The 16,909-nt window shown below is 39.3% G+C and overlaps 1 protein-coding gene across 2 annotated transcripts in view; it reads left to right on the top strand.

The window, feature by feature from the left end:
• Positions 1-15,140, top strand: part of GOSR1 (golgi SNAP receptor complex member 1) — a 32,920-nt gene extending 17,780 nt beyond the window's left edge. For both annotated transcript variants that reach the window (XM_014953156.1, XM_014953155.1), the window contains exons 7-9: positions 1,287-1,316; positions 9,565-9,647; positions 10,935-15,140. In XM_014953156.1, the coding sequence (XP_014808642.1) occupies positions 1,287-1,316; positions 9,565-9,647; positions 10,935-11,059 (238 nt within the window). In that variant the 3' untranslated portion in view covers positions 11,060-15,140. The remainder of the gene's footprint in view (positions 1-1,286; positions 1,317-9,564; positions 9,648-10,934) is intronic.
• Positions 15,141-16,909: the final 1,769 nt, after the last annotated feature.

Here is a 16,909-nt window from a genome sequence, read left to right as displayed (position 1 = left end):
GGGCAGCTCCGGCTGAGTCAGAGGCAGAACTGTGCTGTGCCCGAGGCTGTTGATACCTTCCCCTCCCGAGATGGCAAAACACTTGGAACAAGGAGGATGGAAGATGAAGGCGGTCGTGCCCTTTCGGTGTCTTTTAATCCTTTTAGTTTGGCAGCAATGAATTCTGCTTTAATACTGGAAGCAATATCCAGTACAACATAAAACTTCTTTCCATTAGATTGATTTGCTTCTTAAACTGCAAAATTGCGCTTTTTTTGGTTATTATACAAGAATTTATGTAAATCTTTGGAGTAAACAGAGCAATTGTAGGTATGCACCATTGCTTTTCTGATATGGGAAGCAGGGGTGCAGTCACCTATTCTACATCAGTGTTACATTTGAGATACTGATTGCTTTAACAAGGTATGTTTTTCTAGGCTTTCATAATAGGCTGTAAAACAGTGATTAAAAACCTGTCTATAATCAGTTGAGTATACATAACAAGAGAAATTGCTCAAGTCTTCCGAGGAGCTTGTTTGGCACCTTAATCTCACACATCCGTTTTTAAATGAAATGTTCTCTCTGTGGTGCTGTATTTTAGGCTGTCCTTTTCCCAGCGATGCTGCACAGAAACTCAATTAATGTGTGGCAGCAAGGGGGAAGGGGCACGTGTCATCATGGTCTTTCTCTTACAGATGGTGTGTGTTCAGTTTCCCATAAGCATCACTTAATTCTCATCCAACTGGTATAACTATAGAAAGAATTTGCCTCGTTAACCACCATAAAACAGTGTTTGGTAAAGTAGCTCTAAAGCAGCGTTTTGAGATGTAATTACCTGGAACCAAGCCTCAGCTTTTCTTGTTAGTTGCTTTTTTTTTTTTTTTTTTAGAGGGTGTAGGCAGGAATGACCAGGGTTGAACAGAAAAAGAAGAGGGACTTCCTTCTCTAATGCTGCTTTCCAAACTGTCCTGGGCTCCTGGTAGGCATCAGGCACAGTTAACATTAATTAGCCATGAATCACGGAGCCCAATTCCCATTTTTCTGTCTTCTCAGTATTTTATGTGCTCTGAGCATCTGCTCTTGCATACAGTTTAGGAAATGCTGCTCTGGAGGACACTGTGCATCTCTTCAAAGAGTCATATATACCAAATCAATATAGTAGCAAAAAGAGACAACATCCCGAAATAAGGCATTCTAAGGGCAAATTTGTGAAGGACTACATTATGGAGATCTTTGATTTAATAATATAAAATAATACTTAGCGCTTGTTCCTTTTTTAACTTCATTTATTTTCTTTTGGCTTTCAGCTCAGATCGACTGATAGAAGAAACAATAAGGTAAGAATGAACTTAATAAATTTCATTCTTTTCTGTACAATCAGTGTTTACGTTGAATTGTGTCCAAAGATATCAGTCATTTTGTTTATACAATGACTGCATTGTTTATAACTCAAAGGCAGTATTACAACGAAATGGTGGTGGATTTGGGTTTTTTCCCTATTCAATATTGACATAATAGTGTTGCTTAAATATCTTATTCAACCTAGTGTAGAAAATTGGTGTTTCTGTTCAAAGGTGAATAGCCCCTATAAAAACAAAGGGAATGATAGGACAGAGTGTAATCTCAGGTTGAGCTGTTGAGGGCTATTCCAGTAGTCAAGCTGTTTCTTCTCATTGTGATTGTCTTCTACAGCGTGATTTTCTGTAATCCTTCAGTGTATTCAGCACCCTATTGTGCAGAAGATACAGAGAAGGACTTTTCCCACAAGGGCTTGAGAGGTTGTTGCTCCTGTATAGTTATTTGTCTCTTTTTTTTTTTTAAATGGTTTGAATAGTTGAGTGATACCTTCTCTAACTGATCTAGAAACTTTAGAACTGTAGCATCATAAATTACTTTTACCATCTGTGCCCTTCCCAGTCTTCCATTGAACTCTGGGATTTTTGCAAACCAATAATTCAGAGTGCCTGACTTAATGGTTTTAAATTTTAGATTATTACTTTAAAAAAAAAAAAAAGGGAAGAAAGAAATCAAGATACACTCTCAGATAATGCATGTACTGGCATAAGTGACCAAAAAGAGTAATTAGAGGTGCAGCAAGGCTCTATGTCCATTAAGGGCTGGCTAGCTTAAGTATGTACAGTGGGCTGAGTGTAATTAACATGGTGGAAGAATGTGTTAAACTACATTAATATGCAGTGATGAGCCAGAAGTGGTCAGTATAATAACATCTGAAAATGTGGACAGAATCTCACCACAGCCTCAGAAAGATACTTGCCAAGCTCTAGCACGGTTACTGTGAATATTTGTTTTCCTTTGGGTTCTAGCCCTTTCCTGATGAAAAATCATCTCCGTTATTGCCATGCTTGTAGCCCTACTTTTCTGTCTCCTAAAAATGCTCAATGTTTGTTGAATCTCTTATTTGCTGCCACTCCAGTAACTAGACCATTAAACAGCATATGGTGATTTATTAAGCTTAATATCCTGCAAAATCACTCGTCTTTTATCATTCAAGCTCTTTGCCTGGTCTCTTGATTAAGTGTCATCAGAGGAGCTGAGAGTACGTGTGTGTGTGTGTGATAAGTGACCCTCCCAGTCGATTTAGTCGAACGTAGCTCTGGCAAACTGGAGCTCAGAATGGGCTACCTGAATATTCACCCAGGTTCACAGAATCACAGAATCTTCTAGGTTGGAAGGGACCTTAAAGATCCTCTTATCCAACTGTCAACCTAACTTTGACAAAAATAGACACCCGCCCAACAAACAAGAAGAATCACCATCACTAAACCATACCTCCCAGCACTACATCAACCTGTCTTTTGAACACCTCCAGGGATGGGGCCTCAACCACCTCCCTGGGCAGCCCATTCCAATGCCTGAGAACCCTTTCAGGGAAAAAATTTTTCCTAATATCCAGCCTGAGCCTCCCCTGGCGCAACTTGAGGCCATTTCCTCTTGTCCTGTCGCCTGTGACTTGGGAAAAGAGACCGACCCCCACCTCTCTACACCCTCCTTTCAGGGGGTTGTAGAGAGCAATAAGGTCTCCCCTCAGCCGCCTCTTCTCCAGGCTGAATAACCCCAGTTCCCTCAGCCTCTTCTCATAAGACTTATTCTCCAGACCCCTCACCATCTTTGTCGCCCTTCTCTGGACCCGCTCCAGCCCCTCAATGTCTTTTTTATGGTAGGGGGCCCAAAACGGGACACAGTACTCAAGGTTCTTCCATCAATGGAGCCTACTCAGAAGCTCCGTGGTGGCATCAGCAGGTGTCCTGGCTGGTTTAAAACTATTTTGAGGTTTCTTTTTCATGAGCTGCTGTCCCATGGTTGACTATAAATCGGCTGTCTCAAGAGGGCCTGCTTCTCACACAGTAATCCCTACCCCACGGCTGGGTTCAGAGCTCCTTGGTGCTGGTTACTGAAACCATTCCTTCTGTTCATGAATTAATTTTGATTTTTTTTAAAGAAACTAGATTTCAGCACTCCATTTATTATCTGTAGCAAATGAACTTCTTGTTGTAGTTGTTGCCAAAAATGTTCTACACTTCTTTTTGTAGAAAAAGAGTTTGTTTAGGTAATGACATTGAGCAGGAAATATAATTTCATTTACATCATCTTAATTCAGTTCTGACACGGTTGAAACCAGGGTTAATTTTGTGTTTCAGTCTTTTGCTTGCTGTTGGCAGTAATTGCAAGCGTTCCGGATTGATACTAATTGATAGTAAACTCTGCTGTGTTTTAAGTGAATTTGTCAGATATAAACTCACCCAATGTCTGAGTATTAGTTGCTTTATTTATTGTAAACCAGGTAAAAGCGGGAGCTGTGCAGGGGAAGCTGTTTGAGCACAGATTCCTTGAGTGAAGTGAGAGATGTAATTAGCTAATTCTGGCTACTGGTACTGCTCTGTCTTCAAGGTTTACATCTGCTGTAGTTCATTACTCATTATTTGGGTGTAATTCAGGAAGTTAAGACATCACTTTTAATATTTTTAGGGGTTGTTATTAAGCAGTGATTCTAAACACTGGAAAGCATTTTCCTGTGGGTGCAGAGGCCTTTGTTGAGAAGCTGCAGATCCCATTGTCTGGATTCTGCAGCACTAATTGTGAGCCCCTTGTTCTGATTTTGGGTAGAGAAGAGACCACAGAAGGGCAGAGCCCCCCTCTTCTGTGTGTGTGGTTCCTCCACGGGAGCAAACAGACCTGCAAGGAATATGTGGGCACCTACCCTCAGGTGCTTCTAATTAAAGCGATGGGCAGGGCTGTCATTCCAGATGTTTTGTTAGTATTAAACTTTTAATCCATTTTAAAAACGAATTGCACGATACGGGTTCTTACTGCAGCATATTTCTTTCCAGAAACGAGTGGGATGTGATACTTTGTACTGCAGTTCTTTTGGAACAGCGTTCGCTTCTCTTGGCCAGATTTAAATATAAGCATAGATTTTTTGCTTAATATGTTTGGTGTTCTCAGGTTTTCATTTTCAAACATTATCACTTCTCCAAAATAGCAAACGATTTATTTCTTGTTTTCCAACAACTTATATTTTTAGGTTGGCTCGGTTTGAATTTTTTTGTAGTTTTGCATGTACAGTGTGACAAGTTTTTGGTTTTTTTATTGTAAAAGACTGTTTCTGAGGCCTGATTCAAGCTGGTTTGTTCATATTTGTGTATTAACAGATTGGACTACTCCATTTCTACTCTGAGACCAGACCAAAGCCATAGATTTAATAAAAAATAAAAAAAAGGTCTCTTTATATATTTGGAATATTTCTTTAAGTGATAATTAGGATTTTATAATAGGCAAAAATTCACCATTGACTTTGCATTGAATCTTGACTTTACAGAATAGAAAGGCATGAATTGGGTTTTGACTCTTAGCTCTTTTCAGAAGAGCCTGGCCAGAGTGTCTCGGCAAAATCACTTGCATTTCTGGGGAAATGTTGAAATGTTCATTTATTTTTTTTTAATCTTAGTCTTCATCAAAGGACACCATAATCTATAAAGTAATTTGAAAGATGGGGTGTGTGTCTACTCATATATGTATATATATATACATACACATGTGTGTGTATATTTATAGATAGGAATATATATGCACGTATTTATACGCAAAGAATAAGTGATATAATCAGAATTGTTACCAATTTAAAACTAGATCTTGCATTTCTATGCAGAGTCACAGAGTCCATTCCCTTAATCATAGATGTTGTCATGAATTTAAATGAGCAAGTATGATTCACGGAGTACAAAAAGAAGCAGAAGTTCCAGTAATACATGAATTATTTGATTTTTAAAAACATGTCTTGTTCCTTTAGAGCTTTGTTTTAGTTCTTCATCAATGTAGATTTGACTGAGCTGTCTCAGTGGATGAAGCAAGGAATTGACTTTTTGGTACGTTTCACTTGCTAATGCGCAGTATCTCTCTGGCTGCTCCGTGGGGTGAAAATACCCAACAGTGTAGACATTTGTCTGGGTAAAAACACTTTGCTTCCATGTCAAGCAGCATTAAAAGTGTATTTTAGACTAGTTCGATTGTGATAGTGGCTGGAAGTGTTTATTACTCTGTACTTTTTCATGCCAGTGAAAACTGCAAACTCTGTACAAATATCAGTTGGTTTACTTTTGAAGAGAAATTTGGTTGCGTACCCACAGCGCTGCTGAACACTCAAGGACAAGCTTGAAACGTAAGTGGAATGTTGAGGAAATAGGGCTGCAAGCACAGGAATTTGAGATACTCCTGCTGATTTGTGGAAGAGGTGGGTGGGCTCATTGTGGCTGTGACCTTGGGCTTACCTAGAAGAGATCTCTCCAGCAGTGCAGTGATCTTTAATGTTGTGCTTCAATATTAAATATAGAGAGCAGAATACCATCTGGTTTTAGAAACTTGGTTTACACCCAGCTCTAGTAGTTAAAGCCAGTGCAGCACCGGGAATAGTTCATGGTAGTTTCTAAATAAAATGTTAAATCAGGGTCATCTTGATTCCAGTAAGAAGCATTTAATCTTTTATCATAAACGTTGCGTAGAAGTTTTGAAACGGAACAAAAAAGATATTCTTCATCTGGGGAGATCACAGTGTTGAGTAACTGAATGGGGCCAATATTGTGAATGGGAAGAATATGATTAATTTTGTAAAAAAATGCATTTGTCAGTGGAGAAATGGCAACAGTAAGTCAATGAGCATATGTTAGGGATGGGAATGAAACCAAAAACTGGCTAATTAATGAAGGATCTGAGAAAGCTGCAATACTTAAGACTGTACGAGACCAATCAGTGGACTAGTCTCCAGGAGCTGTGTGTTTGCTGGTAGTGCTAAAATTTAGTAGTCTCATTTACAGATATAAAGGTTTAAGTAAACCAGCTTGTGTTTTGAGTAATCAAATTATATATGAAGAACAGTGCTTTTTATTTGGATTTTGACTTGTTACGGTAGCTGGAATCCAGTTAAACTCTTGTTCATGGCTATCACAATTCCCTTTCATTACTAGACCATATCATATTAAAAATGGTAATCACTACAAGTATTTTTTTTCTTCAGAGCTTCTCAGTAAAACCTAGCCCATTGAGCTAAATTTTTCAAAATACTGGGTAAAAGAAATAATGAACGTTCCAATTTTGTAATCTTTTTTTTTTCCTACAAAATGGACATTTTCACTCCTCAGATGTTAAACCAGGAACCTTGTGTTCCCTGATAATCTGTAACAATTATTTCCAAAGGAGACGTCTCGGGAACACTTTATATCCTGGCACTCACCTTGTATTTTCACTTCTGTAAATTAATGGATGCCTTAATGAGTCATTGAATGCATCTTATGAAAACACGTGGCTTAATTCAGGAGTGCTTTGAGAAATGCTGGATTAAAACTTCATCTGGGCAAGTATCAAATCATGGTGGGGTGGTAAGATAAGCTGCAGGTTACTGAGCAAGCTTTCTTTTCTTTAGAAAACTAAAATACCTGTATGCTGAGTTATAAATGTATATAAACTGTCAAATGCCATATCTTCTCATGTATGATACAGTTTGATGTGTTTACTGTTCTGATTTTGTAACCCTTTTTTCAGCCCTTGATGGTAACTTTTATTTTTTTATTGATACTCAGATGCATAAACACCAAGGAGGCAACTTCAAGCCCTGTTGCTTCCAGTTAACTAGGAGTTTCATTTTAACTTTCTGCTGATTTGGCAATTCAAAAGTATGAAAGAAAAAATGCTGGAAGGTTTTTCTTAGTTCTGCCATGAAACTTCCCTTTTTTTTTTTTTTTGTTATCTAATACTTCAAAACTTAGCATTAAAATGTTAAATCTATTCTTACAGAGCTGCTGGTTGAAAATGTCAGAGTTATCAAACAGTTGTCAAACTGTTTATATTCTTTTTATGACTGATAAACTCCCGGTTTCGTAATGTAGGTCCAAGTTTACCAGAATGTTAATATAACCTTAAAATAATACATTGATCTGCCCTGTCGATGCATGTTGTTCTATTTAAAAGAACTTGCTGTATAGAGCTTTTGGAAGAGTCTTCTGTGACCTGAAAGCTATGAGAGCCACAGGCTGGCCCTTCTGTCACCTCTGTCTCACATACATCTGTGTGATGAACTTCTCTTGCTTTCCAAGGTGTTCTGCTAAAAAAAAATCATACCACTTAAATCACTCGGGCTTTGGCTTGATGATCTCTTAGTTTTTTGGGGCAAAAACAGAGCTGGAAGACGCAGCCTCCACCTGAAGAGGTGATAGAAGATTTTTTTCTCTTCTTTTTTGGGGTTTGGTTTTTTTTTTCCTGTCTGTCTGTTTTTTGGGTTTTTTTTTAAGTTTGCCTGGCACATTATGGGAAGGCTGAAGATACTGTATCAAGGGCTACTTGAGATAGAGTAGGCAGATATAATGGAAGGGAGCCCAAAGGAACTCGCTGCTCCAGAAATACTTTAGGGATCATTGATCCGGGCTGTTCTCTTCTCTTCTTTAAGATGTTTGTGAACTCTGATACCGACCTTTCGCTGTGAGTCTTGAAGGGCAGTTGTGAGCTTTGGCTCCACTGGTTTTTGCCAGCTCTTGTGATACTGACTGTAGTGTCCTGGTAGGTGATCCAGAGCTGCTCCTTCCAAGTGTTGTTTTGTTCAGAGAGAAACTTGAAATAAAAGGTATCAAATGGTCTTTGTTATAAAAGGTTCACAAACTTGTCCAAGAACTTGTTTTAATTGCTGATATTCATGTAGATATAGTCAACAGCAATACAGGTGTCATTTTCTGAGTTATTTTCCAGTCATGTTGTATTTATGTCCTATTTTGTTTAGTTTTGAAATGAGTAACTTCCAAGCAGAGCATACTGTTCCTTCTTAGGCACCTTATCTCCAGAGCCTAAACATTTATATATTGTTTCTCTAGGTGTAAATGAGCCTGTGCAGTTTGTCTTGACAAAGCTATTGCATTCAAAGTAGCTACATGAAGTGCTACCTGGGGCTGCAAGCAGTAGCCTGCCCTTTCATTTTCCTTCCTATAAATCTGTTTTATGAGCTGCAGAGAAACTTAAGGTAGAGAGAAAATTTTGTCAGCTGAGTGTTCTTCAAAATCTTCATTTAAATGTCTTATTTTTAAGAGCACAGTTGCTTTTTTCCAATTTCCAGAATTTATTAAATTTGAAATAGGAAATTCTGTTTTATATTAACCTGTATTGTGTTCTTATGTTTGGATGAAGTACATACAGCTGGACCATGTATTAGTAAAGAAACAGCGTATGAAAACTTATATAGCCATGAATTATATTCTTAATTAGGACCAAAGCTCAAAAATGTATTTGATCTGTGCTGTGATGGAAGCATCATTTGATATGATTTCACTAGAAACCAGCTCCCTCAACTCCAGCTTATGGAAAACAGTCAGGTGAGGCTTGCTGGGAGGAGATGTTAATGCAGGAGAACCCAGGCTTTGCCCATTTATCTGGAGTCAGAGGACAGTGTTTATCTTGAGTCAAAGCAAGTAGATCCCAACCCTTCATTGTGTTCAAACATCTTCAAGGACTTGGTGACTCTATGTCCCATCTTGATTGTCCAGAAGCCTTCTGTGAGAAGCTCCGTAAGCTGTGTTGGGTTTCAAACTGCACTTAGATCTCCTCTCAACCAGCACATTCACTTTGCAAATTGATTTTTAATTGTGAGTCAGCTCTTACTTGCTTAATACTTCTGTAGCCATCATATCCTGATGGCAGAAAAGAAATTTCATACGCTCTCTAGAGTGAGAGTAAGTGTGGGGCTTCTGTGATTAAACAAACTTCTAAATGTAAAACTTATGCCAGAAGAGTACCTTTAGGTTTGCTCGTAATGTAGTACCATTTTTTGTTGGGGCTAGGGGAGACATGCCAAAACCCTGCCTGTTTCAAGAAATCAGTGTTTTCATTTGCTAATGGCTCTACATAAAAGAGAAATCATTTAAGTGTAAAGGATAGAGATTAATGGAAAAAAAATGTGGTTTCATTCACGTTGCTTCACCTCATTCATTGTTCTCTAAAGAAGCGTTGTCTGCTTGCTTTCCTCTTGTTTTAGCTGTAGATTATTCTTAGCACCAACAACTTGATCCTCTCTTTTTTTTTTTTTCTCTCCAGCATTGCCATGGCAACTAAAGAAAATATGACTTCGCAGAGAGGGATGCTGAAGTCAATACAAAGCAAGATGAATACCTTGGCTAGTATCCTTTTCCTAAAAATTTGTGCTGCCTGTGCATAAGAGGAGGTATAGTATAATTTTTCACTCTGACATTTGTGGATCAAAATGCTTTGCGACGTCAATGGCTGTATAACCTGTACTGGTGTTGTCATTAGTGACAAACAGGCCATTTTTTTACCAGTCTCACTTGATAATCTCACTGAAGCATCTTAATGATGAATGTGCTGAATAAGTTGGGTTTACTCAAATTTGAATGCTACCTACACATCATTGTAGCTTAATTTTCAGGTGGAGATCTGCAGCAACATTGTATGGCCTTCTCTGCTATATGGTTTTCTAAAAGTATGATTTCATTTTACTTCTTGCTGTTTGCTTTCAAGACTGTCGAGAGCTGAAGCTTGGTGTACTTTGCTGCTTGTTATGGTTTACAGCTAAGAGTATTCATGACCTGAGTATCCTCCTGTCTGTCACAGGTTTATTAAGATTTTGGCTTGTTGATTTCTCTTTATATCTTGTGCTCATGGCTGAAGAATGCGTTGGATTGTCAACTCATGCATGTTCACCCTTTTTCCCACTTACTCCTTCCTTTCTGTCATAAGGGCCCAAAGAACAGCATTAGCATCATTTGATTAGACAGATTACATCCTGAAGAGATGTATCTGGGTAACCCATAAATTTCATTACAGTTCTTAGCAACTGGCAAGAACACAAAAAATTCAATAAGCTTTGGCCTTAAAAGATTCTTGGTTCCAAAGACATGAAGCTCTGAAATGTATTATCTTGTAGACAATTGTATTTTGTACATTAAAAGATAGATTTACATCTTCATTATTTTACAGTAGGAGTTCTTCCTTATGTGCTATACTTGAACACCGTGTAGTCATGCAACGTGTGTGATTTTCTCAGTCAAATGCTTTTAGTTTTTCCCTTCACCAGTAACAGAATTCCATTAAATAAATACCACAGATGTTTTATGTAACTGCCCCATTTATTTTTTTTTTTCATTCTCATTTAAACACAGTTATTAAAAGTAACTAAGCCTTGTGTGATGTAGGTAATTTAGGTGATTGGGTGATGAATTCTGTGTAAATGTGCACTCTAAGCTGTTCTGTTCTCTCTTCTCTGGGTGTTATTAGTGAAATACAGTTGTAATCTCACTAACTGTCCATCAGGTGTGTTTTTACGGCATCTGCTTTCTCCAGACTCGAGTAGTTCTGCATTTCTTGCAGTATTGGGATTTCCACATACAGAATTCAGGGCTTGTTAGTGAAGATACTGTTTGATATGACCTTGACTCAGACCCCTTAAGATCGGTTTCCAGCAGTGAACAGCCTGATCCAAAGGATCAACCTTCGGAAACGACGAGATTCCCTCATTTTGGGTGGCATTGTTGGCATCTGTACCATCTTACTGCTGCTATATGCTTTTCATTGATGGATGTTTCCCCCCCTCCTTGGACTCTGCTAAACTCATCACCACCATCCCTCTCCCCCCAGTCAAGGAAAAATTGAGTGGGGGAAGCACCAGACTTCACACAGCCCCTTCGACACGGCCGGCCACGTCAGCACGATGGCTAGAGCTTATGATGGTAGACTGCCACACTGGTTTGGGGTTGAAGCTGCAGTGTTTCTCCTTCCCTGCCGTACATCTTCCTTTGGTTAAATTTGGTGGGATTTGTTTGTCTTTAATTCCCTTTTCTCACTGCAAGGTAAGTCAATATGGGATGCTTACCAGAACCTGGAGAACAGTTTCTGTGCTCAGCAGTGGTCTGGTGTTGGAAAAAAGATTGGGAAAAAGCTTGCCTTGGGTGGAAACTCAGCAGGAAACCAGTTTCCCCTGAGGGCCAAGTACTGAACACTTTTGCCCTCTGAGAAGAATATTGCAGCTTTAAGCCGTCGGGTTGCTTTACTACTAAATACATGTTCTGTAATTCTTTTTAACTCATGGTTGAGATACTAGTTATTTCTGCATAATTTGTGCTGTGAAAACTGTGCTTCACACAAATTCCTCAAAGGAGGAAGAAAAAAAAAAAAAGGGTTGTTCAGTTCACTTTTTGCACAGAATATGAATAAAATACCCTCTGAGGAAATTTATAAGGTTTCTTGTGGCTTTAAAGGGACAAACAAGTCCCCCTTTGTAACAAGGGAGCACAGAGTCCTAACAGCTGTTTACTACATAGTGTTCAGTCATCTGAAAAGTGACCAAACCTGAGTTCACCTAAAAGTAGTCTTTTGGGTGTAAATACTTTGATTTTGGCTGGCGTCATAAAGGTCTTTATCAAGACCTCAAGGATAAGCAGTTTGAAAAGTCTATATTGTAATTTAGATAAAGTTATTCTAATAGCATTAATATTTTTACACTGTAAGTAGGATATAATCTAAACTGTCAATTGGAAAAGAAGATTATGATGGTTATACCTGAGGCAAATGTATCTGCGTGCAAAAGTTCTGGACATAACTCCTCATAGTAAAGAGTTGAATGTATGAATAGTGAAACAAGTATTAATTACCATTATCTAGGGGGGGAACTTTTTTTTTTGTCCAGACATGCAACATGAATCCTGTTGTGTTTGCGTCCCTAAACAAAGCTGACGTCAGGAATGGCTCTGATATTGCAGATTGACAAATTAGGGATTTTTCTGCTCTTTCAACAGTTCTTTTCCATCTTTCATATCATAACCCAATAAATTCAAGCTGAGGCACTGAAATACCTTTCTAAGAACTTGATTAACTCTTTTCACAATCAATTTACAGTGCTTCTAACAGATTTCATGTATGCCATTAGCCGTAAGTGTCAGGTAGTCTCCAGGTTCTCCTCTGGAACAGAGTCTGGTGGGATGGACACAATTTTTTTTACTGTTTTTTTATAGTGTCTGTGAAGTACCTGTCAGAGGGAGTAGAGACTTGTGCCTGTGTAGTGTGCAAACCCACACTGTTGCACCTAAAATGTTTGTATGGATTTGAAGGCTTATTTGCAGACTAATAACTTTGTGCTAAAAAGTCAACAAAGGCTTCTAATCAGTCATCTTCTTGTTGGGATTAGAAAGGATTCGGAATTAATATGTGTAAGACTGTGGGGATTGTATTTTAAATAAAAGGCGATTATTTGGTTGATTTGGGAATGTTCCTGGTTTGAAATGAAATGTTTATTAAAGGGGTTTATAAAAAACCTTGATGGATAAAGGAGGTTTATTAATGAATCTGTGTGTTGGGAGATCAAACTTCTTCTTGATGCTTTTTCTCTGATTCCACCACCCCCTGAGGGACCCTGATCAACAGTCGTGCTTCTGTTTAGGATTTGTAGGATTTGGTTGCTATATAGCTGGCAATATGAGATCTGCAGTACCGTAAATAAATTCACTTATTTAATCTTATAACCAGTCTTTTTACTGGACTTAATTGATTATTTGGTGCATATATTTAATCTTATTGTGTGAAAAAGCTGCTATGGAAAATATGTAGATTATAATAAATATGTAAACATAATTGATTTTTCATGTTATGAAAATGTTACGGAGGAACCCGATATATTTTAGTATAAAATAACAGAAATGCGCTGAATTATCTCTGATAAAGCTTTACTGGAAATGGTTTCAGTGTTGGCAACCCCGCCGTGGTTTTTATTCCTGTTGGTTTTGAGACAGAGTTTTGTGTTGAAAAATACATTTAATTAACCTTGTAGTTTCCCCTTCATCATCTTCTTGTAGTCCCCCAGCAGTGTGAGCGGGCGTTCTGCACTGCTCTCTGAAGTGGTTTCCTTGCATAGAGCCAGGGGGGAAAGGATTTGCTAATTCTCCTGAACGACTCTAATAACACGGACCTGTATTGAGGGCAGTGGACTGTAAATGAGAACAGTGGATTGTGCAGTATTTAATGTCAACCCCTAAAATAGAGGGGTTGTACGTCTCTTGTTGCTAAATATTTCTCGAAGCTTTTCATTGTGTGGTTCCTCTTGCTCTAAGGAAAAAAACGTGGTTAAAGAAGTCTCATTTCTGCAATTCCTGGCAAAGTTGCCGTTTCGTAACTCAACCCAATAGAATTGTGCTAAGAAAGTTATTGTTAAGCCATACAAATGAAGCAAGTAAATCCATAGTATTTCTACAGGGCACGTTTCTCTCACACATTTTTTTAATTGCTGCTTTATTCTTGCCAGTACACAGGCACCTACTTTAAATCTGTCCAACGACCCCTTAGGTTGGCATTGGAACATAAGGGTTTATTGATAACACTCGATGCCATGTTTCACGTAGACGTGGATATTTTTATCCTTGCTTTTTTGACTATTTTTTTAACGTGTTTATCTGATCTTCAAGAGCTGGCTGCTAGAGCAGAGGAATGGCATTTGGGCAACACCCAGTGTTGTGTGGTCAGTCAGAAGGGAGAGTTAGTGTGGCCGTAGCTGATCCCCAGCCCTGCACGGGGACGTGCTGAGCAGGGCTTTGCTGCCCTCTCCGACCCTGCACCAGGCAGCCTGGTGCTTCTGGCCATAGGAGAGTTTGCCCTTCCTGGGAAGGCACAACACTTTTTTCTTCTTTTTTTAATTAACCGATATTAGTTTCAGGAGTTTTTGGCTATTGAAGTGAGGTATAAATTCCTGCTGGCTTCGTTACACTTGAATAATCAACTAGAATTTTCAATTTGTAGTTTTAGAAGGTCCTTTCTTTTAGACAGTCTAAAGATTACCATGAGAAGAAAGAGTCAGTTCCTCACTGGATGTTGAAAACGAAAGAGCAAAAGTAGATTTTTAGGTGATGTGAAAGTTGCACGTAAATTTAATGAGAGGTTGTGCTCTGGAGCTGTGTTCCTGAAGCTCCCCCAAAACCACTGCACAGGAGCAAAGTCTGACCCACCACTTCTGATTGTGTAACTCATTTAGTCAGCACTGTTTTAACTCCCTTAACCTGGCAGCTTGTTTCCCAAGATCATTTGATGCATAACCTTCTATTTTTACCTTTTTTTTCCCCCAAAGTTTTCATTTGAAATGGGAAGGAGAGGTAACAGCTGTAGCACTTCTGAAAGAGGAAATAATTCCAAAACTCCTTAAAACAGTGTCAGGTTATGAAATCCTTCAGAGAGTGGTCCCGCTGAGCCGTGTGCGGTGCAGGAGGCTGCGGTGGCAGATGTACTGAGACAAAACTGAGCCATATTCTAGGTGACATCCACAGGTCCTCTTGGTGCCCTGTAGCCTGTGTCCTGTCAACTGGATATTGAAACCAGGGGTGATGTTTCAGTTCTGAATACATAAGCGGCTGTTGGTCTGTCTACTACTGAGGAAAGCAGTTGAAATAAACACTCAAGACAAAAAATAAAGCCCTTTCTCACAAAGTGTCCCACTCCAGATCCTTGTGAGTGAGTTTCTGATTGCACTTTCTGATTTTTTTTTTGCTTTTCATACAGCTTCTTGAAACTTATTTTATTGTAACTGTAATTATTTTTGTTCTCACCTATTGTGCATTCTCTGTATGTATTAAAAAAAAAGCTTTGATATGTAATTTAATAATAAATTAGAATTCTAAGCAGGGTGCCTGGTTCTTTCCCCATGACGATCTTTGCCTACCTAACCTTCAGGGAAGATGCAGAGAAAATTCATCTCTCCAGGTTGGGATTGTCACTGAACATACCAATTAGTGCATTCTTCATTTTTGTACCAAATACCAGATATGATGGAGCATTTCCTGACCCAAAATGCTCCGTTTGGAGGAATGTGTTCCTCCTGCCTGCGTGTGCAGACCTGGGTTTCCCCTTCTCCCCGTCTGTTTCAGGCATTCGACATTGGAAGAGTCTGAATATAGTCAGGACTTATTTCTTGCTGCTCTTTGATGGATGGAACAAGGAAGGTTTTCTTTACAGGTAAGCTTTAAAAACTTTTTTATATATCCATAATATATAAAACATTTAATTCCCAAATGCACACCAACACTGATGTTGATTTGAAGAACCTTTTCAGCGTAAGGAGCCTCCTCTCTGTATTAAGCCCTTCTCAGTATTTGGGTACCTTTTTTTTTTCCCCCCTCCCTTCTGCAATCACTACACAAACACCAAAAATACTTTGAACATGGTACAAGCAATTGTAAAAACTCCATAAGCTTTTGTTGTGCCCTGTAGTTTTCTGGCCATGCTCTGGTGCTCTGGACCCCCTTTTCCATCCTCAGGCGTTCAAACCAGGCAGCGTCGTGCCTGATGGACCCCTTTGTACCTGGTGTTTTTGCAATTGGTGCTAGATCTTTCAATACCACTCCTATTTATTTTCTCAAACAAGAAAATCTGCCTGGCAGTGTGATAGCTGTCTATTTGCATAAGGCTTGGAGGAAAAGAGAGGCAGTTCTCTTCATTTCAGAGCTGTCGTGCTGTGCCTGTAGAGCTGCTTTATAGTAGAGAGAGATTTCTGTATCCTTAATGTGCCTGCTAAATATTCAGGAATGACCATATGGGCTCTCAGGGGAAGGCTTTGACTGTATGTTTCAAGTTGGAGAAGAAACTTCAAAAACTGTTGCGAAAATGGAAAGGCAATTCTGGTTTCAGGTAGTGGGAAGCGCAGTTCGCTTTTCCAGTTGTGGCAGTGGTAATAAGTGGTGCATAAAATTCCATCTTCTTCTGGATTAGAAATTAAATTATTAATGGAGCTGAATCCTTTTTTCCAACTCCCTGTACAGTCAATAATTTATGGTGGCACAGGCGTAAGATATATATTTTTAACCATCCGCCTCCCAGAATACTGTTGTTCCTATTGAGAAGTGCTGTCCTTCCCGAGGAGCTGGGTGTCCGTGCATTATGGATGAGCCCTGCTCCTCTCCCGTGGTCCTGGAGCAATCCCACCAGCAGATTTCCTGCTCAAAGGGAGCCGAGTGCCCCATTAGAAATTCAGAGGGAGAGACAGGAGCGTCTTTGTCTTACGCGTTTCGCCGAATGTGAGAGATGCACTGCTGTGTGGACTTGATTTATTTTTTTTTTTTTTTGAATGTTTTAATAGCGAATTTCAATGTTTATAGTAGGAATTTACATTTTCTGAATGCCAGCCCTTTATCCAAAGCAGGGGCTCGGGGTCTAAAAGCTGTGCTGCCGGTGTCTGTGCCATAATGTCTGTGCTGTGCTCATTAAACACCCGGAGCCTGCTGTTCCCTTCATCTTCCCCCTTCTTTGCAAGCTCTTTGAGACCGTCGCAGGCGTTTGTGCCCTCGCTTCATCCTCCCCTCTCCCTGCAGCCCCTCCTCGCTCTTTGTTCTTAATGGGACCCTGAGGCTTTGCTAACCCACTTTTGGTAGCACCGCCAGGAAAGCAGGAGAAG

The sequence above is a fragment of the Calidris pugnax genome, unplaced genomic scaffold (assembly GCF_001431845.1).
Source record: "Calidris pugnax isolate Ruff unplaced genomic scaffold, ASM143184v1 scaffold133, whole genome shotgun sequence".
Lineage (NCBI taxonomy): Eukaryota > Metazoa > Chordata > Aves > Charadriiformes > Scolopacidae > Calidris > Calidris pugnax.
The sequence above is the reverse complement of the archived record's forward strand: the minus strand, read 5'-3'. Positions and strand labels throughout refer to the sequence as shown.